Source organism: Electrona antarctica, assembly GCF_951216825.1.
Source record: "Electrona antarctica genome assembly, chromosome: 5".
NCBI classification, from domain to species: Eukaryota; Metazoa; Chordata; class Actinopteri; order Myctophiformes; family Myctophidae; genus Electrona; species Electrona antarctica.
The window spans coordinates 52,237,356-52,259,100 of NC_136810.1; the positions used below are offsets into that span (position 1 = coordinate 52,237,356).

The following is a 21,745-nucleotide window of genomic DNA, read 5'->3' on the forward strand; positions in this document are numbered from 1 at the left end:
AATTGTGAAAATCAGCCAGTGTTCAGTTGTTGTGGCTTTATTCTGGCCTGGGGTTCTTTTGAGGCATATAGTCTGAGGCTTATTGGTTCTCAGAATACCTATAATATGTGGGGGACCCCAGGTGTCTTTGAGAGGTCCCCAGTTATGATTGATTGATAGTTAAGAACCAAATGGGACAACATTGACCTTTACAGGTGCATTTGGTTCCAGCTGTAGCCTTTAGCCTACATGTTCTGAGTTTCATTATATTTTTTCAGTGTATATTCGGGTCCCAGAGATGTAAAAAAAAAAAAAAAAAGCTTTATCATTGCAAATTAAACCGGGGATCCTTGAATTTTGAAAGGGTTGACAATCACTGCATGATCTGTGGAAGTTGGGATAAGATGTTGTTCACCACAGAGGAGAGAGTGGGACATTTTTGACATTGGCTGTATAGGCATAGAGGATCAACCAATTTCACAACATCGAATCCAAAAGTCTCACTCCACAGTCTATTAATACATATAGTAATAACAGAAATGCCTCCACAAAATCATATCAAAAGAAATATAGCAGTGTGTGGCCAGTAATCAGTTGACATAGGGCGCCCCGGTGTGTAGCTTATAAAGGGGACCTGAAAAGCCGAATAAAAATAATAATCGCAAAAAAGTAACTTTATTTTTTTATATATTTTGCAATTGGCTTCGTTCTTTCTTCCGTTTTCCATGTCATTTCCTGTGATAAAAAATGGTGGTCAAAGCTCCAGCAGCAGGCGACCGACTCGATGCAATAATTAACGGGAGGAGGGGGAGAAAGTTTGCGTCGCCCCGGCTGTATTAACCCACCAGTGGAACCAGTGCGACCAGTCAGCGATCGGTCAGAGCACAGAGACCCGGGGGAGGGTCTGGAGACTCCGGGGGGGCTTTTCTCTCCACAAGGTGAGTTATGTTTTAGTCGCCAATGTGTCCAGAATGGAAAATGGCTTCCGAAAACGGCAGGCAGATTGCCAACACTACACAGCCTGCAGAACTGAAAGCTGCAAACTACGACACAGCTCCTGTTTTGTGCACCAAAAAAAAAAAACAGCCAAAATATTCCGTGGATTCACTTATACTGTATAGGCCTAACACCTATAGATCTGTTCAAACTTCAATGGAACTCCGTCGCTCCACTTGGCCTTTGATTCTGTAGTCCGCTTGTTTTTCTTTTTTTCAAAAGCCAAGCCCGAGAGACTTCACATCTGGACAAATGACACGGTTTTTAGAAGTCTGCCCGGTGCGTTGTTGTAACGGTCGTAATGACACAGTAGGCTAGCATACGATCTTTCGTCATTGTGTAATGACTAAGTGTTGTGTAGTAGTGATTCATGAAAAACACATTGCTCAATCTTGTCGGCCACGAAACAAAAGGCAAATATGTAAATCTGTCAACTGGGGATCATAATCATATAATTGTCATGCACAGCCTGTGTAACCAGCAGCAATAATGTCACCTGTCTTTATGAAGACTGCAAGTGTGTCTATTGTGTCTATTAAAGTAGAATCCTATCTTGGCACTAACTCTGGCTAATAATAATATAGGCTTGCAGTAAATATAGGCATGTGTTGTAGTGACTTGTGCATGTGTGCAGAGGAGAGGAGAGCTGACCTCAAATCGAAGTCACTTCGAGGCATCCTGACCTGGGCAGTGGGCACTGGGCAGGCACTGCAGGCAGGTCACTGCTTGGAGCCTAAAATACTAGTCCGTTCCGTACGTGATAGGCTACGTTCTACTACGTTGATCTTGATCTACGACTACAAGCCTATACAACAACGCGTTGTTGGCCTGCTGTAATGTAGATCTCTTCCCTTTGGCAAGCGACAACGACTATTTGAGGGCACAGTGGGCAGGGCAGTGTCGCCTATAGTACGCCTACCGGCTATAGGCTGGCTCTTTCTCCCAAGACACCTTCTACTGCAGTCTGTAATCTGGCCTGGTTTTTCATGCGTTTGAATTTCATTAGAGCCTATACCATTGAAATACTGTATACAATATAGATATTATGCAAAAAGTGATTGCAAACCCACGTTTCAGCACAGGGAGTCTCTGGCCATGCATGCTATAATTTCATTATTAACTTTTGCTGGATTTACGTTTGCAATTATATTATGCAATTTATGTAATTATGCAAGCTGAATTTATGCATGCAAGTGTGCTTCTGACAGCTACTTTATACTACTACGATCTTGAAAAGTAATCGTTTTGGACATATGCATATACAATGTTTCTAACCAACAGCGATGACATATTATGATTATTATTATTGAACCTTTATTGAGAAAAGGATATCCCCATGAGATGTATCATCTCGTTTTCGAGGGGGTCAAATACAGAACAATACAACAAGTACATTCATACATACGGTACATAATCGAGGACAAAACAAACAACAAAGCTCTCCTAAAACTAGCTGCTCCCACCCCACCTAGTCACCTGCAACATAGTATCAATAAATCAATATAGTCATGTAATGATACAAGTATGTAAAGATGATGAACATACACCGGAAGCCAAACAACAGGCCGAGCACCATAACACAGTGGTTCCCACAGTGGGGTCCGGGGACCCCCAGGGGTACCTGAGGGAGTTCCAGGGGGGACCCAGCTAAATGATAGTTTGGAACCAAATGGACCATTATGGGTCTGTAACTCAGAGTGTACAAATGTACACATTTGTACATTCTCAGAGTTAAAATACACTGACACCACGCTAGACAGGAACGCCCAAAAACGTCACATCCGGGGTAAGAATTTACCCCGGAATCTTCTATGGCTGCCAATGCAACTTGGTCCAATCCTTAATCACATACGGACAAACATCTATGCCGATGCTATCTAACTTGCGGAGGTAGCGTGCCTTGTCCACGGGCAACAGATCTTTCAACGTATGGCATTGCAAATACGTTTGATAATCGCTACTCTGCTCAATATTGTTTTGAAAATGCCGCAAATTGCATTGCAGTGAACGAGCGAAAATCACAACTTCCCCCGTTTGTGGGCGGAATCACAGTTTGAGGCGCTGTTTACGCGCCATGGTGTCAGTGTATAACATTGATTTTACAATATAAATTGGGGGTCCCAGAGATAGAAATGCCATTAAATGGGGGTCTGTAGAATAATCCACGTCAAACTGGGGGTCCTTGAAATTCAACAGGTTGAGAATCACTGCTAGAGCCGTAAAAATCTTCTCTAATGGGGGTCCCTGGCATGTCTTTTCAAATGGGGTCCGCGGGATAATTAGTCAATTTGGGGGTCCTTAACATGAAAAAGTTTGGGAAGCACTGCCATAACAGACATGCAAATGCGATATCCTGCATTTACAACATTGTTGATGAATACCCAGAGTACAAACATGCACCTTTATAGTAGTTAAATGACAGCAGGTTGAAGTATAGTAAATTCGCAGCATGATGTAAGAGACAGAGAGAACAATCAGAGCAATCAGAGGCATTTAGAAACAGGAGCATGGTGTTTGAAGATGAGTAATGATAGACACTTGGGGAGATTGTTCCAGTCGACAGGAGCTTTAAATTTAAAAGCACGTCGACCAACTTCTTTTCTGATGTTGGTGGGGACTATACGGTAAGGATAGTCTGTGTTGCTATCAGGTTGTATGGTGAGCTGAAGGGACGTAGATATTGTTTTAGATATTCCGGGTAATTAAAGTATATGCATTTAAAGATAAATAGTAGCCAGTGAGAGTGTCTTTCGAGCTTTTGGTGTTAGCCAGTTGAGGGACTCATACATGGTACAATGGTGGGTCATATATGGATTAGGGACACCTTATGAATTATGATTATTTTTTAAGTAGATTATTAGGGCATTCATTTGCCTGAACTCATCCAACTGAGGGCAGGCTTGTCAGCCAGAGCCAAAGACCGTGCAGTCTGTTAGCTGTGCTCAAGGTTGGATATATGAGGGCAATGAATGCCGCTGATAATATATCCATCATGCAGTTTTCTTGATTGATTGAGTGATCGATTGATTTATTAACAGTTTTCAGAATTACAGTACATTTTAAATAGGCTATAACTCTACAAAAACTGTTAACTGTGAGTGGAATAAAGCATTACACTTGTTTACAATAGGGCCCACCATTTTCAATTCATCAAAACATTTAGAGACGTACGAATATACACCTCTATATAGCCAAAAACAGGAAATCATCATAGAGAAGGTAAAAAGGGTAAAAAGGGGGTGGATTTTACGGGGGCCAGTTTCAAATTGCAGTCGTCCGTAGGTGCCCTTTGAGAGCAGTTTTCACAAAGACAATGAAGAATAGCGTCCCTTTGCAGTGGGTATGTTATAATAGGGGAACATTCAATGAAAACAGCAACTGTAATGTTGTGAGCAAAGAGATTTGGTGTAGAATGAAAAAAGGATCAGGATCAAAAAAGTATATACGAGGTTAAGTGGTTAATGAACACTTGAATCAATATATTTAACATTGTTGTCAATTAACCCATTCTGGGCGGGAATCCCTTTTGGTGTTAGCATTATGTTATGCTTTAGCTATTGAAAAATAGCAGATCTACAAGCTCATAGCGCGCCACCGAGTGGCGCGCTAGTACGAGCTTGTAGGTCTGCTATTTTTAAAAATCGAAGAACGACTGACATAGAAACATAGCTTTTTCAGAAAACTGTCAGGATGTAGAAGACATTTTTAGAATCTGATCTCAGGTCAAAATGGGTTAAGACAAAGTTAATTTTAATATAATATTGCTGAAATAAAGCCTGAGCATGTAGTAATTACATTATAATTATTGCCAGAATAATTTGTTATGCTTCCTGTCTGTCAACAGAGGGGGAAGTGAAGGGCTGGAGTAACGGAGACAAAGTGTCAAGCAACAGTCACCATGGCAACATTATGAGCAACCAGGAAATAGACCTTTGGTGTGAGTTGTCTTTTTTTTAACTGAAATACTTTTTCATCCGTCATTTACCAAACGGTTAATTTGTTTGAACTTTTACTCATTTTTGTATCTATATCTCTGTCCGTGATCTTTCAAGGATCATGGGCATATTATCTGGCTACCATGTTCTCCTAACTATACTGTATCGTTTGATTTTAACGTTGCAGATAATGTTATGTTACATATTTAGTTTTACTTGTTTGAAGTCTGTCTATGAAAGTCCATTATACAACAGGTCGTTTCGAGGAAGCAGTCTGATTGGTTAAAGTAGCCATCTAGCCTTGCTTAAACGAACATGATGGAACACCTAATCAAAACATAAAAATCAGCTGTGCTGATCTCCCAGACAGGAGCCGACTGGGTTGCTATGCTAGCGGTTTTCTAGGACCATTTTTACTCTAGTGGCTACATCCGTCATTAAAGAAATATGATTTTTAGCGAATATCTTAGTTATAATGAAATTGAGTTGACGTGTTGTATAATCGCAATATTACACTTGAGGGTCGTGACTTGTGCTTTACCGCCATTAAAGGACCACTTCACCACTTTTCAACCTATCTTCATATAATAGGTCCTCACTAATAATCATGATAAAATGGCACAATTTTTTCCTACTCAGTCTGTGTCTCATAGGAGGGCTGTGGGCAGTTTAGAAACCGTCCTCCAGTGACATCATCATTAGGCAGATTTTTTTTAAACAAGATTTTTTTACAAAAATGTTTAGATTTTCATTATTGTGAGAACGATGGCTTCCATTTTTGCATTGCAACTTTTCAGGACTATAAAGCCTGCAGTTTTTATTAGCTTGTATTCCTCATCGATGATGTCACTGGAAGACGGTTTCTGAACTGCCCACAGCCCTCCTATGAGACACAGACCGAGTAGAAAAAAATTGCGCCATTTTTTCATGATTATTAGTGAGGACCTATTATATGAAGATAAAGATAGGTTGAAAAGTGGTGAAGTGGTCCTTTAAAGAAATATGATTTTTTGCGAATATCTTCACGTGTTGTATAATCGCAATATTACACTCGAGGGTTGTGACTTGTGCTTTACCGCCATTAATGCACTTCTGTGCTGCTTACGGAACTCGCCTATCGGCTTGTTCCTGCAGCAACTCAGGCGGGCATTAATGGCGGTTAAAGCACACCCGCTCCTGTAATATTGCTTAATTAACTGTATACACTGCATGTGTTCTCAGTCTGTGAGGAGTGTGAGGAGTATTTCCAGAAGGCGTGTCCAAACCACGGCCCTCCGCTCTTCATCCCCGACACTCCTGTAGCACCAGGCAGTGCCAACAGGGCGGCGCTCTCTGTGCCTGTGGGCCTGGAGGTGTTCACAGAGGGAGAAGAGACCGACGTCCGCTGCCTCCATGAAAACATCCCCCGGGGGGCGCTGTTTGGCCCGTATGAAGGAGAACTGGTCAACAAGGACGAGTCGACCGGCTTCTACTCCTGGATAGTAAGTACAAGTCAAGTATTATCTGTCCCATCAGAGTTTCCCCAAACCTTTTCAGCTCGAGACCAAAAAGATTAATTTGGTGTCTCCCCGGGATACAAACATATAAAAATAGTTAAGAACTAGAAAAAGTGCCCTTCTGGGCACAGGTCTCCACCAGGAGGATAGGAGTGTGTGTGATGTTTGGCAAAATGTTTAGGAGTAATATAAACATGTGTGTGTGTGACGCGACTTGGCCTGTTGTAGCGCCACCATGAGGCTGATTTGAAAACTGTCAAGTGGCATTTCTTCCTCAGCCTAGTAGTGGGAATAGGCATGGACAGTTTCACCGCAATCGGACGCTGAGTTGAGGAGTTGTGGCGATTTGTACAAAACATGTACAAAACGGGCTACTCCTGAAAACTTTAGAATTAAGCCAATCGTAGCCAATCAGGATGGATAATTATGATAAATCAAACAAATCACATGATCACATGACTATGGAGATCATGTGTACCGATTTCCGTGAAATTTGGATAAAATCTGAAGGAGTAATATTAGAAAATGTGTTTTACATATGTCGGCCTCCTGGTGGCGCTATAAAGAGCAGATGTGAAAAATTCCAGGCAAAGGTTTTTCCTTGGCCTCTAGGGAGTGTGCATACATGGTTTTACACAGATCGGTGCAGTTATAGGTAAAAACACAAATCGGCCAGTTATAGCGCCACCATGAGGCTGAGTTGAAAATATTCAAGTGGCATTTCTTCCTCGGCCTAGTGGGAATGTGCGTGCAAAATTTCACGGAAATCACACAATGTGTTCATGATTTGAAGCATTTTGTTTGAAACTGAGCACTCTTGCGAACTTTGGAAGCCAATTTTAGCCAATCAGGATGGAGTCTGAAAAATCTGAAAGACACGTGTCGTTGAATGGCTCTAGAGAGACTGTGTACCGATTTGCGTAATGTTTGGACAAAATCTGTAGGTGTACTGTCAAAACATTTGTTTTGCACAAAGCGGCCTCCTGGTGGCGCTATAACAGGCCAATGTGAAAACTTGGGCAGAGGTTCAGCTCTGGCATTCAGGGAGTGTGTGTGCAGAGTATGGCTGCGATCAAGCCAACGGTGCCAGAGATTAGCTGTTCACAGACGGACACACGGACGGACACACGGACGGACGGACACACGGACGGACGGACGGAGTGCAAAACATACTCTCTCCCCATGCCTTCGGCCTGGTGGAGACAATTAACCATGTATGCCCTATTGCGACGCATTGTGCGCTTCTTTACTATTTTCTTTTTTTTCTTAAAGGGTAGTTTTTTATTTACCGGTATGTATTTTTTCTTTCATTCTTTTCAAAAGTGTTTTTTTTTTTAGCTTTTGAATTAATTTATTTATAGTTTTTTGGTAGATATTTGCTCATAAAAATGGGCTCCAGCCCTTGTTTGGGAAACAATGATCCATCTAACCAACAGAACCAGTAGGCTATGCAACACAGTATGACAGTGGCGTAAGGTTCCTATAACGGCAGTGGGTGCCCCCCGCCCCGCCCCCCCAACAGTATACTTTGTCTAATTGTCTTATGCTGAGTTGCAAAAATAGCTGAAAAGACCATTTTGAAAATGTGCCCAAAGTAGGGATGCCAGCCAGGGTTAAGCGCCATTCCCACGGGACAGTGGCGGAAGGTTCCTATAACGGCAGTGGGTGCCCCCCGCCCCGCCCCCCAGCCTCCTCCTCCAGCTCTTATTAGCTGGAGGAGTTACTCAAAGACCCAGGGTGGATGGAAGGATCAATAAACAGGCAGTCGAATGAATAATAGTGTGTATATAAATATCACTTGTTATTAATATAAATTGATATTGTGTTGAATGTTTCCAGGTGGTTGATGCCAATAACACATACAGGTCCATAGATGGCAGTGATGAGGCCAGAGCCAACTGGATGAGGTACACTACACTACACACTACACAGCGTCATTGACCATACAAGCCCTGCATGTTTGGAAGTCAGTGTAACTGAGCACAACTCAGTCTCAACAAGTAGTGTCTTTACCGGGGGGCACAGCTCAGAAAACTTCATATATCCATCCATTTCTTTAACTGTATGATTTATTTATTTTCTTCAAAGAAGTGTATATTTGTACGTCTTTAAATGTTCCGATGAATTGAAAATGGAGGACCCTAATGTAAACTGTACCCATTCTACTAACTGTGAATACACTTTTCAATCAATCAATCTGATCAATCAGGTACTTTTTTATTTAGGTAGTAGAAAATGTATTAGTTTTGCAAGAGCCTTCCTCAGAGTAATGATTACACTGTAGGAAGGATGTAGTCAACGTCATAATCATAGACTTGCTTTCAGATTTACAGTACATACTACATAGTGTCTTAGCTGGCATACAGTGGGACCAAATCCTACCTCTGTTCTCTGTTCTGATTTAACCCATTTTGACCTGAGATCAGATTCTAAAAATGTCTTCTACATCCTGACAGTTTTCTGAAAACGCTATGTGTGCAAAAATAGCAGACCTACAAGCTTGTAGCGCGCCACTCGGTGGCGCGCTATGAGCTTGTAGATCTGCTATTTTTCAATAGCTAAAGCATAACATAATGCTAACACCAAAAGGGGTTCCTGCCCAAAATAGGTTAATAGGAGTTTTATAAACTAGAGTATGGATTAAAATCTGGAGAACATGAAATAAATCTGAAACTAAGCGGAAGGCGGACTAAAACTAGATACTACAGATATTACAACAACCAATTACCTGCACAAGGAGATCACAACGTGTTCATCTGTGTGTGTCTGATCCGCAGCTTATCTTGCACACCACTAGGCTGATCAGCATCATATTTCCAGCGCACACTGATAACAGTCTAGTCTCTCAAGACAGACGTGCTCCCTCTTCCCTCCCACAATTTTCAAATGCTTTTTTATCTCACCTTCAGAAGGTCTGAAAATGAATAGAAAATAAAACTCATGTCACGGCATTGAGGGCATTCATTTCCCCAAGTCATAGTTATAAATACCAGTAGTGGTACATTCGCTGTGGTTTTAGAATCGGAGCAATCAGAGCCTTAAGGTCGTTTCTCGGCGTTTCTCCATCGGGTTTTCCGAAAAACGCGCGCAGTGTGCAACCACCTGTACTGTACAGATTTTCTACTGTTAGTTAGACAGATGCTAGGTTCTTAGCTTCCTTATGATTCTTGATGACTATTTTTTATTTAATTTGATCATGTATTACCATATGTGTTGTTCTTGCTTACTGTAAATCACTCTGGATTAACCCATTTTGGGCGGGAACCCCTTTTGGTGTTAGCATTATGTTATGCTTTAGCTATTGAAAAATAGCAGATCTACAAGCTCATAGCGCGCCACCGAGTGGCGCGCTACGAGCTTGTAGGTCTGCTATTTTTGAAAAATCGAAGAACGACTGACATAGAAACAGCTTTTTCAGAAAACTGTCAGGATGTAGAAGACATTTTTAGAATCTGATCTCAGGTCAAAATGGGTTAAGAGCGTCTGCGAAATGCCTAAATTGTAAATCAAGAAATTCTCATTCATTCTAAATCTTGACCTCCTTCTATGTCTGTCTGTCTTATCTGTTCATCTCAACGTGTCCGTCTCTCCCAGGTATGTGCGTACTTCATCCGATGAAGCCGAGAGGAACCTGACAGCATTCCAACATGCAGGACATATCTACTTCCGGGTCAGTCGGGGGTTAAAGGCCGGGGAGCGTCTGAGGGTGTGGTACAGTGACGACTACATGAGACGGCTGCACAGCGTCTCCCAGCAACGCATTGACCACAACCTGGACGCAGGTGAGACTGAGGAAGGAACTGTGGGTATATTTTAAAGCAGGGGTTCTCGACCCGTGGGTCGCGACCCCTCGGGGGGTCGCCAAATTATTTTAGGGGGTCCCCAAATTATTAAAAAAGAAAAAAAAAAAGTTTTTTTTTAAAATTTTATTTTCACGATTTTTCAAAAATAGCAGACCTACAAGCTCATAGCGCGCCACTCGGTGGCGCGCTATGAGCTTGTAGATCTGCTATTTTTCAATAGCTAAATTATAACAATGCTTAAAACACCAAAAGGGGTTCCCGCCCAAAATGGTTTAAGGTTATTGTAGCAGTCAATTTATATTGGGGGTCGGGAGGGGGCGGGGCGGGGGTCCCGAGACATTGCCAAAGCATTTCCGGGGGTCCCCGGCCAAAAACGTTAAGAACCCCTGTTTTAAAGGACCACTTCATCACTTTTCAACTTATCTTCATATAATAAGGGCCTTTCTCGGCCCCACCCTTCTCCCTCTGTTTATATTGTGTTTCGTTTCCAAGATGGCCACAGCACCAAGAGGGGGTGGGGCGGAGGTGAGCGGGTGGGGTCGACCCTATGCACTTACTGGGATGCATTCAAGACACTTGCCTTGTGTCTGACACCTGACTTGTGTCTGAACACAGCTTTGATGTGTTCTGCCTCCCCCCATCAAACAAAATGTTTGGTCAAACAATATGGGCTTCCATTGGAACAGACACAAGACAAACGCAAGACAGGTGTCTTGAATTTGTGAATGCAGACCAGTAAGGGCATATTATAGGGTCAACCCCACCCGCTCACCTCCGCCCCACCCCCTCCTGGTGCTGCGGCCATCTTGGAAACTAAACACAATATAAACAAAGGGAGAAGGGTGGGGCCGAGAAAGGCCCTTATTGGTCCTCACTAATGTTCAGGATAAAATACCCCCCTAAAAATAAAAAAAATAAAATCTAGTCAGTCTGTGTCTCATAGGAGGGGTGTGGGCAGTTCAGAAATCCGTCCACCAGTGACATCATCGTTAGGCAGATTTTTTTTAAACAAGATTGTTGTTTTAAAAGATATTTAGATTTGTATCATCGTGAGAACGATGGCTTCCATTATCACATTGCAACTTTTCAGGAATAGAAAGCCTGCCGTTTCTATTAGCTTGGATTCCCCACCGATGAGGTCACTGGTGGATGGTTTACTTTACTGAACTGCTCACAGCCCTCCTATGAGACACAGACGGAGTAGAAATTAATTTTGGCATTTTATCATGAACATTGAGGACCAATTATATGAAGGTACTCAAGGTAGGTTGAAAAGTGAAGTGGTCCTTTGATATTATAATGCAGTGGTTCTCAACCAGTGGTCCGGGAACCACCAGTGGTCCTTGAGGGGGTTCCAGTCAGGTGGTCCCCAGCTAAATGGAGAGTTGGTAACCAAATGGACCCTTATAGATCTTTAACTATAGAGCGTCGCAGTCCCGCCCCCTACCAGGGCCCAGGAAATGATTCTCCGTTCATTTTCCTCATAGACATTTCAGAAAGTATTTATTTATAGACGTTTACGCCGCGGACAAAGCCAACTCTTGTCGTGACAAATCATGACAACAAACACAATTTTTCGGGCCAAACAAAGAATTAGAAAGTAGAAAAAAACGGCAGGTTACAACACTTTTTTTGTAAATCTATGTAATTATTTGTTTGGTCCAAAATATTGTGTTTGTTGTCATGATTTGTCACGACAAGAGTTGGTTTCGTACGACGCCTAAAAGGTCTTTAAATAAATACTTTTTGAAATGTCTATGGGAAAAATGCATTGTGATTCATTTCCTGGGCCTGGCGTCGTCATGAAAGGGGGCGGGACTGCGACGCTCTATTGAGAGTATAAAATCAAACCAAATGGACCCTTATGGCTCCATTTGGTTTCATTTTACGGTGCTCTCAAGAGTTAAATTATTGTTAAACATCTGCACTACTTAATTTACAAGAAGTCTACACACTTGGAGAATGTAGAAGAATTGTTATTTTGATCAACTTTTGCCTGTTATCTCTCCTATGGTACCAATGGAATTGTGGACAAAATCTATATCCAACGACAACAAAATATTCTAAGTCTTGGGTCTGAGAGGCTAAATCTCACCAAATGGTGATCCATGGCAGAATACGGCACGGATAAATAAATGGACCTCAATGTGAAAATGGTTGAAAACCACTGTTATAATGCCACGGCAGATTTTTTGGTCCGATCCCGATTTTTTTGAGAGTCCTAGACCACAGATTACCGATGTTTAGACCAATATTTTGTCAAAATTGCAAAAAGTTCTAATCAATTATTATATATTTTTTTAAATTTCATTCAAGTTTTATTTGAAAACATTTAACTTAAGCAAACAAAAATAATCAAACAAATATAACTAAACGCAATTGTTCTTGATTGAAAAAGCATTAAAAAAATTACCCAAGCTACAAACTCACAACAGGATCATGCAAGGCGTTGTGAGTGGCTGAACACATTTGAAGACTTTTGAAAAGTTTGCCTATTAATGACATGACAAAATTGAAAGTGGTTCCTGAATCATGCCCTTGGATTCGGAACTCATTCTGGGCGGGAACCCCTTTTGGTGTTTTAAGCGTTACGTTAAACTTTAGCTATTGAAAAATAGCAGATCTACAAGCTCATAGCGCGCCACCGAGTGGCGCGCTATGAACTTGTAGGTCTGCTATTTTTGAAAAATCGTTAAAATGTGCCTCAAATCTTTCAGAAAATTGTCATGATTTAGAAAACTTTTTTTTTTAAATTTCGACGTCAGGCGTGAATGGGATAATTGCAGATACCAATGTCAAAAGCCATATGGCAGATACCTCATACCGGTATATCGTTCTGGAACTACAATGTCATTGGCCACATTCACATGCTCACCAATACCCCAGTTACAGGGAATAAATAATCACGTTTTATGAATCAGTGAAGTCATTTGGTTATTAGTAGTAATCTGGCTTGTATAGAGCGTCGCAGTCGCAGTCCCCTTTCATGACCCAGGAAATAATTCCCAATGCATTTTTCCCATAGACATTTCAAAACGTATTTATTTAAAGACCTTATAAGCGTCGTACGAAGCCAACTCGAGTCGTGACAAATCATGACAACAAACACAATATTTTGGACCAAACAAATAATTACAACAAAAGCTGTTTTTTTCTACTTTCTAATTCTTTGTTTGGCCCAAATCATTGTGTTTATTGTCATGATTTGTCATGAAAAGAGTTGGCTTTGTCCGCGGCGTAAATGAATGACTTTCTGAAAAGTCTATGAGGAAAATGAACGGGGAATCATTTCCTGGGTCCTGGCAAGGACTGTCTAAAGAGGACGAGACGCGAAGACCGTACGGGCGACGCCATGTTGCTTATGGTGCTCCATGGAAGGAAAGAAACATGCGCAATGGGCTATATGCAGCCAACACTTCCGCGTTCAGCTTCCTGGGTCTCAACTGCGCATGTTTCTTTCCTTCCATGGAGCACCATAAGCAACATGGCGTCGCCCGTACGGTCTTCGCGTCTCGTCCTCTTTAGACAGTCCTTGGGTCCTGGTAGGGGGGCGGGACTGCGACGCTCTATAGCCTACATGGAGAATATGACATTTATACACTTACACACTGCATTGAGTGCTATGGAGTCTTGGACTGGACCACAATGGAAACACAGGGCTTTTGGTGTTATCCTTTGAGCATAGTTTATTTTACTGTACTACCGTACTGTTTTAAAACTTCAAATAAAAATGTAAGAAATGTGACTAAGAAGCCCAAATTTGCTTTAATAAATGGACGAATCGGACAAACGTTTCTTAGATAGCACGTTCTGTACATTAAAGAATATTATTTGCTTTATGTTAAGTGAACGTGCACAGATGAAAAACAATGATAAAATAATCAATTATCAGGGGTATCAGGAATTCTTGGTAAAGATCGAGAGGTTGAAAACATTAAGCAGCAATACAAAAAGAAAACAATGTAGCCGAGAACCAGTGTGCAGACCTTGTTCTTGTTCGATGATGATCTGCCACTTTTCCAAGTTGTCCAGCACCTGGACCTTTGATTGGATGTGCATTGATTGATTGATTGAATGAATTCCTTATTTGCAGAAATGTAATCGGTACAGTCAAACAGAAATGTAATCAGTACAGTGACACACAACCAATGGGATCACCGAAAACATGGTATGATATTATTTTAGGATCATAATTATAATATTTCTGTATAGTTCTGCCCGGCAACACTGTTTCATGCAATTTATTTGTGCGAGTTCTAAGTATTTTTTGTTGAATTACTCATGACAAAGTTGTACAAATCAACAGTATGTATGTCCATAAAATAAGCAAGCAGAACGCGCAGACAATACACTAGTTCTTTCTTTCAATCATTTTATTATTATATTTTCACAATCTGATACAACGCCGGCTAGCCTACTTTCTAATATTTTGATAATTTGCGCGACAGATGTATGCATATGAAGGTATAGAGTTTCAAACTAGTGTATTTAAGAAGAAGATGATGAGGTAATATAATGAGGTAATATAATTGTGAAAACAAAATAATAACAAAATGATTGAAACAAAGAACTAGTGAATTGTTTGCTAGCGTGCTGCTTGTTTATGTTATGGATATAGATACTGTACAACTTTGTCATGAATAATTCAACAAAAAATACTTATAACACACAAATAAATTGCATTAAACAGTGCTGCCGGGCGGGTCTTTGCGCAACCGCTCCGTCATTTTGATATATGCGTAAGTAAGTAGAGGAAGTAAGTTCCTCTACTTACTTCCTATTAGTACCATAAGTTATGGTATCAGTAACAAATCACCAGCACCCTCTGGTGGACAGATTTGCAGACACAGTGGCATGCAAACAAAGAATTGGTCTCATTACAATAGGCTTGCATCACTTTGTGCCTCACTAGTTACCTTCTAAATCTAAACGGTTCGAGTGCCACTGCATAAAAAAAGTAAACAAATATATAATACATTTAAAAAAATAATACTTAAAATCTTGTTTTTCGCTGCATGAGTTTCAGCAACATCTATCTGATTTAGTCAAATCCCAATATAATATGTAAACCTGTGAATGTGTCAACATGTGTCAAATTAAACTACATATTTTTTGCCATTTCTTTCCAGGTACATAGTTGATGAATGTTTTTGTGTTGAGTTGAGTTTAAATGAAGCTTTGCAGGTTAAAGTTTTTCTACTTTTCAGAAGTGAGACAGACAGCTAAATTACATTAACAGTAATCGGTAACCATCTATATGTGACCTATCTAAAATATGCTTATTAATGAAGACATGCTAGAGGTGTGAGGATCTGAGTTCCACTCTGGATCCTGCCTTGTCTTATATGTCTCCCTATCTCTCCACCATTTTCTGTCTCTTAACGGATTGTCCTCTATAATGAAGCTGAAAATCCCTAGAAAATATCTTTAAAGATGGAGTGCCGTGATTTTTTTCCACCCTAAAACATGATCATCAGGTCTTATTGTTATATAAGGAGGTATAATTTTTTTCAAAAAAGTGTACAGTATTTGTTAAAATGTTGTTTTTATGTGGGCGCGCCCACCAGTTCATTAAGTATGCCTGGTTTGCCTGGTGGGTGGTGATGGGTGGTGATCCACCTGAACTGAAGCCGCACCCACAGCTGCAGTTGTATGATAAAGGGGGAGGGGTTAGGGGAGGGGCTGATAGTGTGATGTCACTATATTACTGTTTATTTCATTGGCCCGTTTGACTGTCAAGGGTTCAGCCTCGAGGAAGAAACCCTAAATACAAAGTTAATACACCATTGCACATAAAAACGAGTCCAGGGTGTCTAATGAAGTACTGTCAACTCATAGACGCATGAAAAACTGGAAAAATAAAAAAATTGTGGCACTCCATCTTTAAGAAATGGAGATAGAAACTAAGAACTTGAGATGCTACACCTCATTAAAAGATGGACCAAGAAACATTCTTTAAAACATTTTCATCCGAGAGATGCAGTAGATGGTTCTCATTGCACTTTTTGAATTCCATTTGTCAGAACCTTTAAGTCCCCATGAAGAGCATTAAAAAAAATGTCCTGGAACTTTTCGCTGCAGGTAAGCACCTCAAGGTTTATGTTGTGAACGTTGTCGTCTTAGATTCTCCATACCTTTTTTTAATTCCCTTTGCTTTGTTGAACAGTTATAAACATTGCCCTGCGCTACAAGTCCAGCCGCTGTGCCAGTTTTAATCATCGGTCTAATCCGGCTAATATACCACTGTGTTCCAGACCAAGGGACGACATCAGGAGTACATCCAGGCCTGGAGACAGACACTAAAGGCCCATGTCTGTGGTCTGCGGCTCTGCATGGCCGACATGCCAAACACCCAGGAGACGGAGGAGAGGCAGACGAACATCCTCCGTCCAAGAAGAAGAAAATCGACCTGATCTTTAAAGACGTTCTCGAAGCTTCTCTGGAGATCGAGCCTTCACGTCATCATCTCGCCAGGGAATGTAAAGTTAACATGCCTCCAATGAAGGTGGAGGAGGAGGAGGAGGAAGAGGAGAAGAAGGGTGAAGAGAAGCCGTCCACGTCGTCCTCCTTCTGTCTCAACTGTGTCCGGCTGAAGAGGAGGATTAGGGAGCTGGAGGCTGAGCTGAGCCAGTTCAGGGCAGGTGGAGAGCAGGCGGGGGTGGGTGTGGCCCTGCCCCATCCCGAACAAGCACCTGTGGAAGACGCGCCAGGTAGGTGGAGTCAGCTAAAGAGGCTGATGCTGTTCGGCCCAAAAGCTACAAGACCTTTACATATGGGTTGATCACATAGATATGAAAAAGAATAGATAGCCTCATTGGCCACTGCAGTTCGTTGGAGCCATGTGTGGCCAGCGTAAGGAGGAAGTCAAGCGGAAGTGCAGAAGGCACGGCTGCGTCGCTGCCACTCGAGTGACTACTGGCCCAATCGCAGCACATCTTTTCCTGGGACTTATCAATTCAATCCAAATGAACTTTTATTGGCATGAGAAAACAAACATTTACATTGCCCGTCTGATTGGCCTACCGAAAGTCCCCCTTCCGTGACGCACGCGGAAGCTTGGCAAGCTTCTGCCATCCCATTCTTGGCGGGAACCACTTTTGGTGTTTTAACTAAGCATTATGTTATACTTTAGCTATTGAAAAATAGCAGATCTACAAGCTCATAGCGCGCCACCGAGTGGCGCGCTACGAGCTTGTAGGTCTGCTATTTTTGAAAAATCGTAAAAATGCGGCACAAATCTTTGAATATAATATATTCTTTCAGAAGACTTATTTATTTCGACGTCAGGCCTAAATGGGCTATGCTTCCGCAAAAGCTTGCCTCCTCTGTAGTGTAGAGCAGGGTTCCCCAATAGGCGGCCCGCGGGCCATTTGCGGCCCGCGGAGCGCCCCCTTGCGGCCCGCGGAAGAATTTTTTTTGGGGGGGTCCCAGATATAAATGGCATTAAATGGGGGTCAGTAGCCTGTGCATGTCAAACTGGGCATCCTTTTCAAATGGGGTCCTGCCCTGAAAATGAATTTTCAGGGCAAGACCTCGACCTCACGCGTGCGGACTCGGCCCCCCTGGTACCCTAGTCAAAATATGGCCCTCGAGGAAAATTAATTGGGGAACCCTGGTGTAGAATAACGTAATCGTCAGGACCAGTCCTGTGTGTCCGTGTGTGACTGTTAATGCTTGCCATGGGATTTAATTTCTAATTTATTTGACTTTATTAATGTGTTTTCTTAACCGTTTTATCCCCTTTCATTTGTTGTGAATGTCAGCTCTGTACTTTGTTGTACATTTTGTAATTTACATTAAATTAATATTTTAAAAGCATTCAAATGTTTCTTCCATTTTATTACTCAAACTCTTAATAATATTTAAATAATTTATTGTAATAACTAACTAAATATACCCATAGTTGGTATATTCATTGAGTGCAAAGACGTGGTAACATATATTTAATTTCATTTTGTTTCAGATTTGCAGTCACAAGCATTTCAGTATTCATTAAAAAGAGTCAGACTCTGACAGTGTTCGCAGGCAATGAATAGTATTATTATAATAATAATAATACAATTTGTTTGTAGGTTTTACATTCTGGTTGTATTTCTGTCTCGTAGGAACTGAACCCATGACTCCGGCACCAGTGGTTCTGGACGAAGACGACCAGGACATGGACTCAGCCGACGAATCCATCAGTGCAGAACTTTTGGCCGCCGCCGACGACCCCGCCAAACTGGCCTCTGCGTCGGGCCGTAGGATCCGACGGTTCAAGCAGGAGTGGCTGAAGAAGTTCTGGTTCTTGCGCTACTCGCCGACGCTCAACGAGATGTGGTGCCACGTCTGCCGGCAGTACACCGTCCAGTCTTCCAGAACCTCCGCCTTCATCATCGGATCCAAGCAGTTCAAGATCCACACCATCAAACTGCACAGCCAGAGCAACCTGCACAAGAAGTGTCTCCAGCTGTACAAGCTCCGCATGCACCCGGAGAAGACGGAGGAGATGTGTCGCAACATGATGCTGCTGTTCAACACCGCCTACCATCTGGCGCTCGAGGGACGGCCGTTCTCTGACCTCCGACCCCTGGCCGAGCTGCTGCGGAAATGTGACCTGAAGGTGGTCGATCAGTATCTTAATGAGGGCGACTGTCAGATTCTGATCCACCACATTGCCCGCGCGCAGAAGGAGGACCTGGCCGAGAAGATGCGTCTGTCCCCGTTTCTCAGCGTCATCATGGACGCCCAGAACGACGAGCTCTTCTCCGACATGGTGGCTTTTTATGTCCAGTTCGCCTCCAGCGACGGCTGTCCCAGCACGGAGTTCCTGTCCCTGCAGAGGCTGGGCATGACCAGCGTGGAGGGCTACCTCCAGGCCGTGGACCGAGCGTTCGGGGTCCTGGGGCTGAGGTTTCAGGACCAGCCGGTCGTCGGGTTAGGGGTGGACGGAACCAACATCCCGTCCGGGATGAGAGCCAACCTGTACATCTCCATCCAGAAGACTCTGCCCTGGATCCTCTGCCTGCCTGTCATGATCCACCGGCCACACTTGGAGGTTTTAGACGCCATCAGTGGGAAGGAGCTCACCTGTCTGGAGGACCTGGAGAACAACCTGAAGCAGCTGCTCAGCTTCTACCGCTACTCCCCCCGCATGATGTCGGAGCTGCGCTCCAGCGCCCCCACCCTCTCGGAGGAGGCGGAGTTCCTGGGAGACATCCGGGCGGTGCGGTGGATTATCGGAGAGCCCAATGTCCTGAATGCGTTGATTAAAGACTACCTGGAGGTCGTGGCTCATTTGAAGGAGATCAGCAATCAGACTCAGAGAGCCGACGCCGCGGCCATCGCTCTGACGCTGCTACAGTTCCTGCTGGACTACCAGTCGGTCAAGCTCATCTATTTCCTGTTGGACGTCATCGCCGTCTTCTCCCGCCTGGCCTTTGTCTTCCAGGGAGACCACCTTCTGGTGTCACAGGTCCACACGCGCATCCAGGACGCCATCTTGGAGATCGGACAGCTGGTCAACTGCCCCGGGGAGTACCTGCAGGAGTTTGAGGAGAACTTCCGGGAAAGCTTCAACGGCGTGGCCCTGAAAAACCTGCGCGTGGCGGAGTCCAAGTTCCAGTCGATCCGAGAGAAGATATGCCAACGGAGCCAGGGCGTCCTGTCCCAGAGACTGGACCAGCAGAGCCGGCCGGTGGCCCAAGCCTGCCGCGTCCTGGACCTCAGCTCCTGGCCACGGAGCCGCGAGGACCTGCAGGGCTACGGAGAGGACGAGATCTCGCTGATCTTCGACCACGTGGAGACGTTGCCCTTCGTCAGACAGGAGGCCCACGGCCGGAAGGAGACGAGGGGAAGCGTGGTGGGGGAGTGGAGGGACCTGAAGGCCGACTACTACAGCATGAACGGCTTCAAGGAGGTGGTGGGTCACATCTCCAGGTACAAGCAGCGTTTCCCTTTGCTCAACCGCATCGTCCAGGTGCTGAGGGTTCTGCCCAGCTCCACGGCCTGCTGCGACAAAGGACGCAACTCTCTACAGAAGATGTGGAAGAACAACAGTCGCTCTAGGCTCAGCCTGGACCAGATGAATGACCTTTTGACCCTGGCTGTGAACGGACCTCCCCTTGTCAACTTCGACGGCAAGCGAGCGCTGGACAGCTGGTTTGAGGAGAAGTCAGGCAGCAGCTACTCGTTGTCTGCCGAGGTTCTGAGCAGAATGTCGACGGCCGAACAGAAGTCTGTTCTGCACAGCGTGGATGTGAACACAGAGTTCTACCCAGACATCTGACTGTGACTGGGACTAAAACACAGCTGTCTTTGGGACACCGGTGACTCGGATTAAACTGTCTTTAGGAACCCAGGGAACTCTAGAGCCTGTTCTGTCCTAAAGCCATCAACATCACAAGCACCTGAAGTTCTACAGATCAATAATCCCACATTGGGAGTTTCTTTTCTTTCTTTTTTTTTAAAAGATACTTTCTGGGGTATTTCTATTTTATGACCCAGTAAAGTGGATTGGGATTGGAAACAGGGTAGACGGTATTAGGGAGTGAACGTCATGCAATAAAAGGTCATGGGCAAAAAAAATTAACACATGTTGTCACAGCTAGTTCTCTGCCTAAAGGTGGTTGCACACTGGACACGTTTTTCAGAGAAACTGATGGAGAAACGCCGCTAAAAATCAGAAAAACGCGCTCTGTGTGCAGGGACCTTAAAGGGGCATTCCACTCATTTTCAACATTTTACTATGTCATTAATATAACTTAGAGCTGTTGTGTGGAAATAATAACAAAGTCCCCCCATTCTGTGTTTCCTAGAACTAGAGGTCTGAAAAAAATCATTAACATGGTGAAACACATGATTTTTTTCATAATTACAGTTCTAGGAAACACAGAATGGGGGGGCTTTTGTATTTCCACACAACAGCTCTAAGGTATATTAATGACATAGTAAAATGTTGAAAATGAGTGGAATGCCCCTTTAACACCTTCATGATGCTGTGACCTGGGCTCCAGTCATCCAGTGAATGAGAACAGGAGACAGACATGGCCACTGATCCCAGACCAGAGGCGGTTGTCATGGCAATACGTTGGCGCTTCTGATTCTGAAATTGTGCTTGTTGTTGCCACGGGAGCCAATCGGCTAAATGAGAACAATCAATCAGTTGTTTTAAGAGCAGCTTTCTTATTCAGACAAGCCTGTCTTTTAATGACACATTTAAGAGTGATACATGGCTATATATTTCTAAATGAAATGTATAGAAATCTTATATACAGTTGTGTGCGTGTTTGTGTGTGTGTGCGTACATACATACATACATACATACATACATACATACATACATACATACATACATACATACATACATACATACATACATACATACATACATACATACATACATACATGTATACATACACACACACACACACATATACACACACACACACACATATACACATGCTGTACACACACACACACACACACACACACACACACACACACACACACACACACACACACTGTATAATGTATATGCATTTGAGCCTGTTTTTAA

General features: G+C 43.1%; 1 protein-coding gene across 3 annotated transcripts; it reads left to right on the top strand.

Annotated features, from left to right (window-relative positions):
- The first annotated feature begins 741 nt into the window (after nt 1-741).
- prdm11 (PR domain containing 11) lies at nt 742-20,804 on the top strand. 3 transcript variants are annotated; one of them, XM_079500735.1, is made up of 7 exons: nt 742-917; nt 4,820-4,912; nt 6,132-6,391; nt 8,246-8,313; nt 10,001-10,188; nt 16,464-16,919; nt 18,315-20,804. In XM_079500735.1, exons 2-7 carry the CDS (start codon nt 4,885-4,887, stop codon nt 20,474-20,476), a joined length of 3,162 nt encoding a protein of 1,053 aa, XP_079356861.1. In that variant the 5' UTR covers nt 742-917; nt 4,820-4,884; the 3' UTR covers nt 20,477-20,804. The 3 variants fall into 3 exon arrangements, with proteins under 3 accessions (XP_079356861.1, XP_079356862.1, XP_079356863.1); XM_079500736.1 differs by lacking the exon at nt 16,464-16,919; XM_079500737.1 differs by lacking the exons at nt 742-917; nt 4,820-4,912; nt 6,132-6,391; nt 8,246-8,313; nt 10,001-10,188 and adding an exon at nt 16,078-16,290.
- Nucleotides 20,805-21,745: the final 941 nt, after the last annotated feature.

Excerpts from the sequence above, each read along its gene's own strand:
- prdm11 (XM_079500735.1), top strand. The coding sequence starts at position 4,885 with ATGAGCAACCAGGAAATAGACCTTTGGT. Across the intron at positions 4,913-6,131 it reads CCAGGAAATAGACCTTTGGT|TCTGTGAGGAGTGTGAGGAG; the intron begins GTGAGTTGTCTT and ends ATGTGTTCTCAG. Across the intron at positions 8,314-10,000 it reads GCCAGAGCCAACTGGATGAG|GTATGTGCGTACTTCATCCG; the intron begins GTACACTACACT and ends CGTCTCTCCCAG.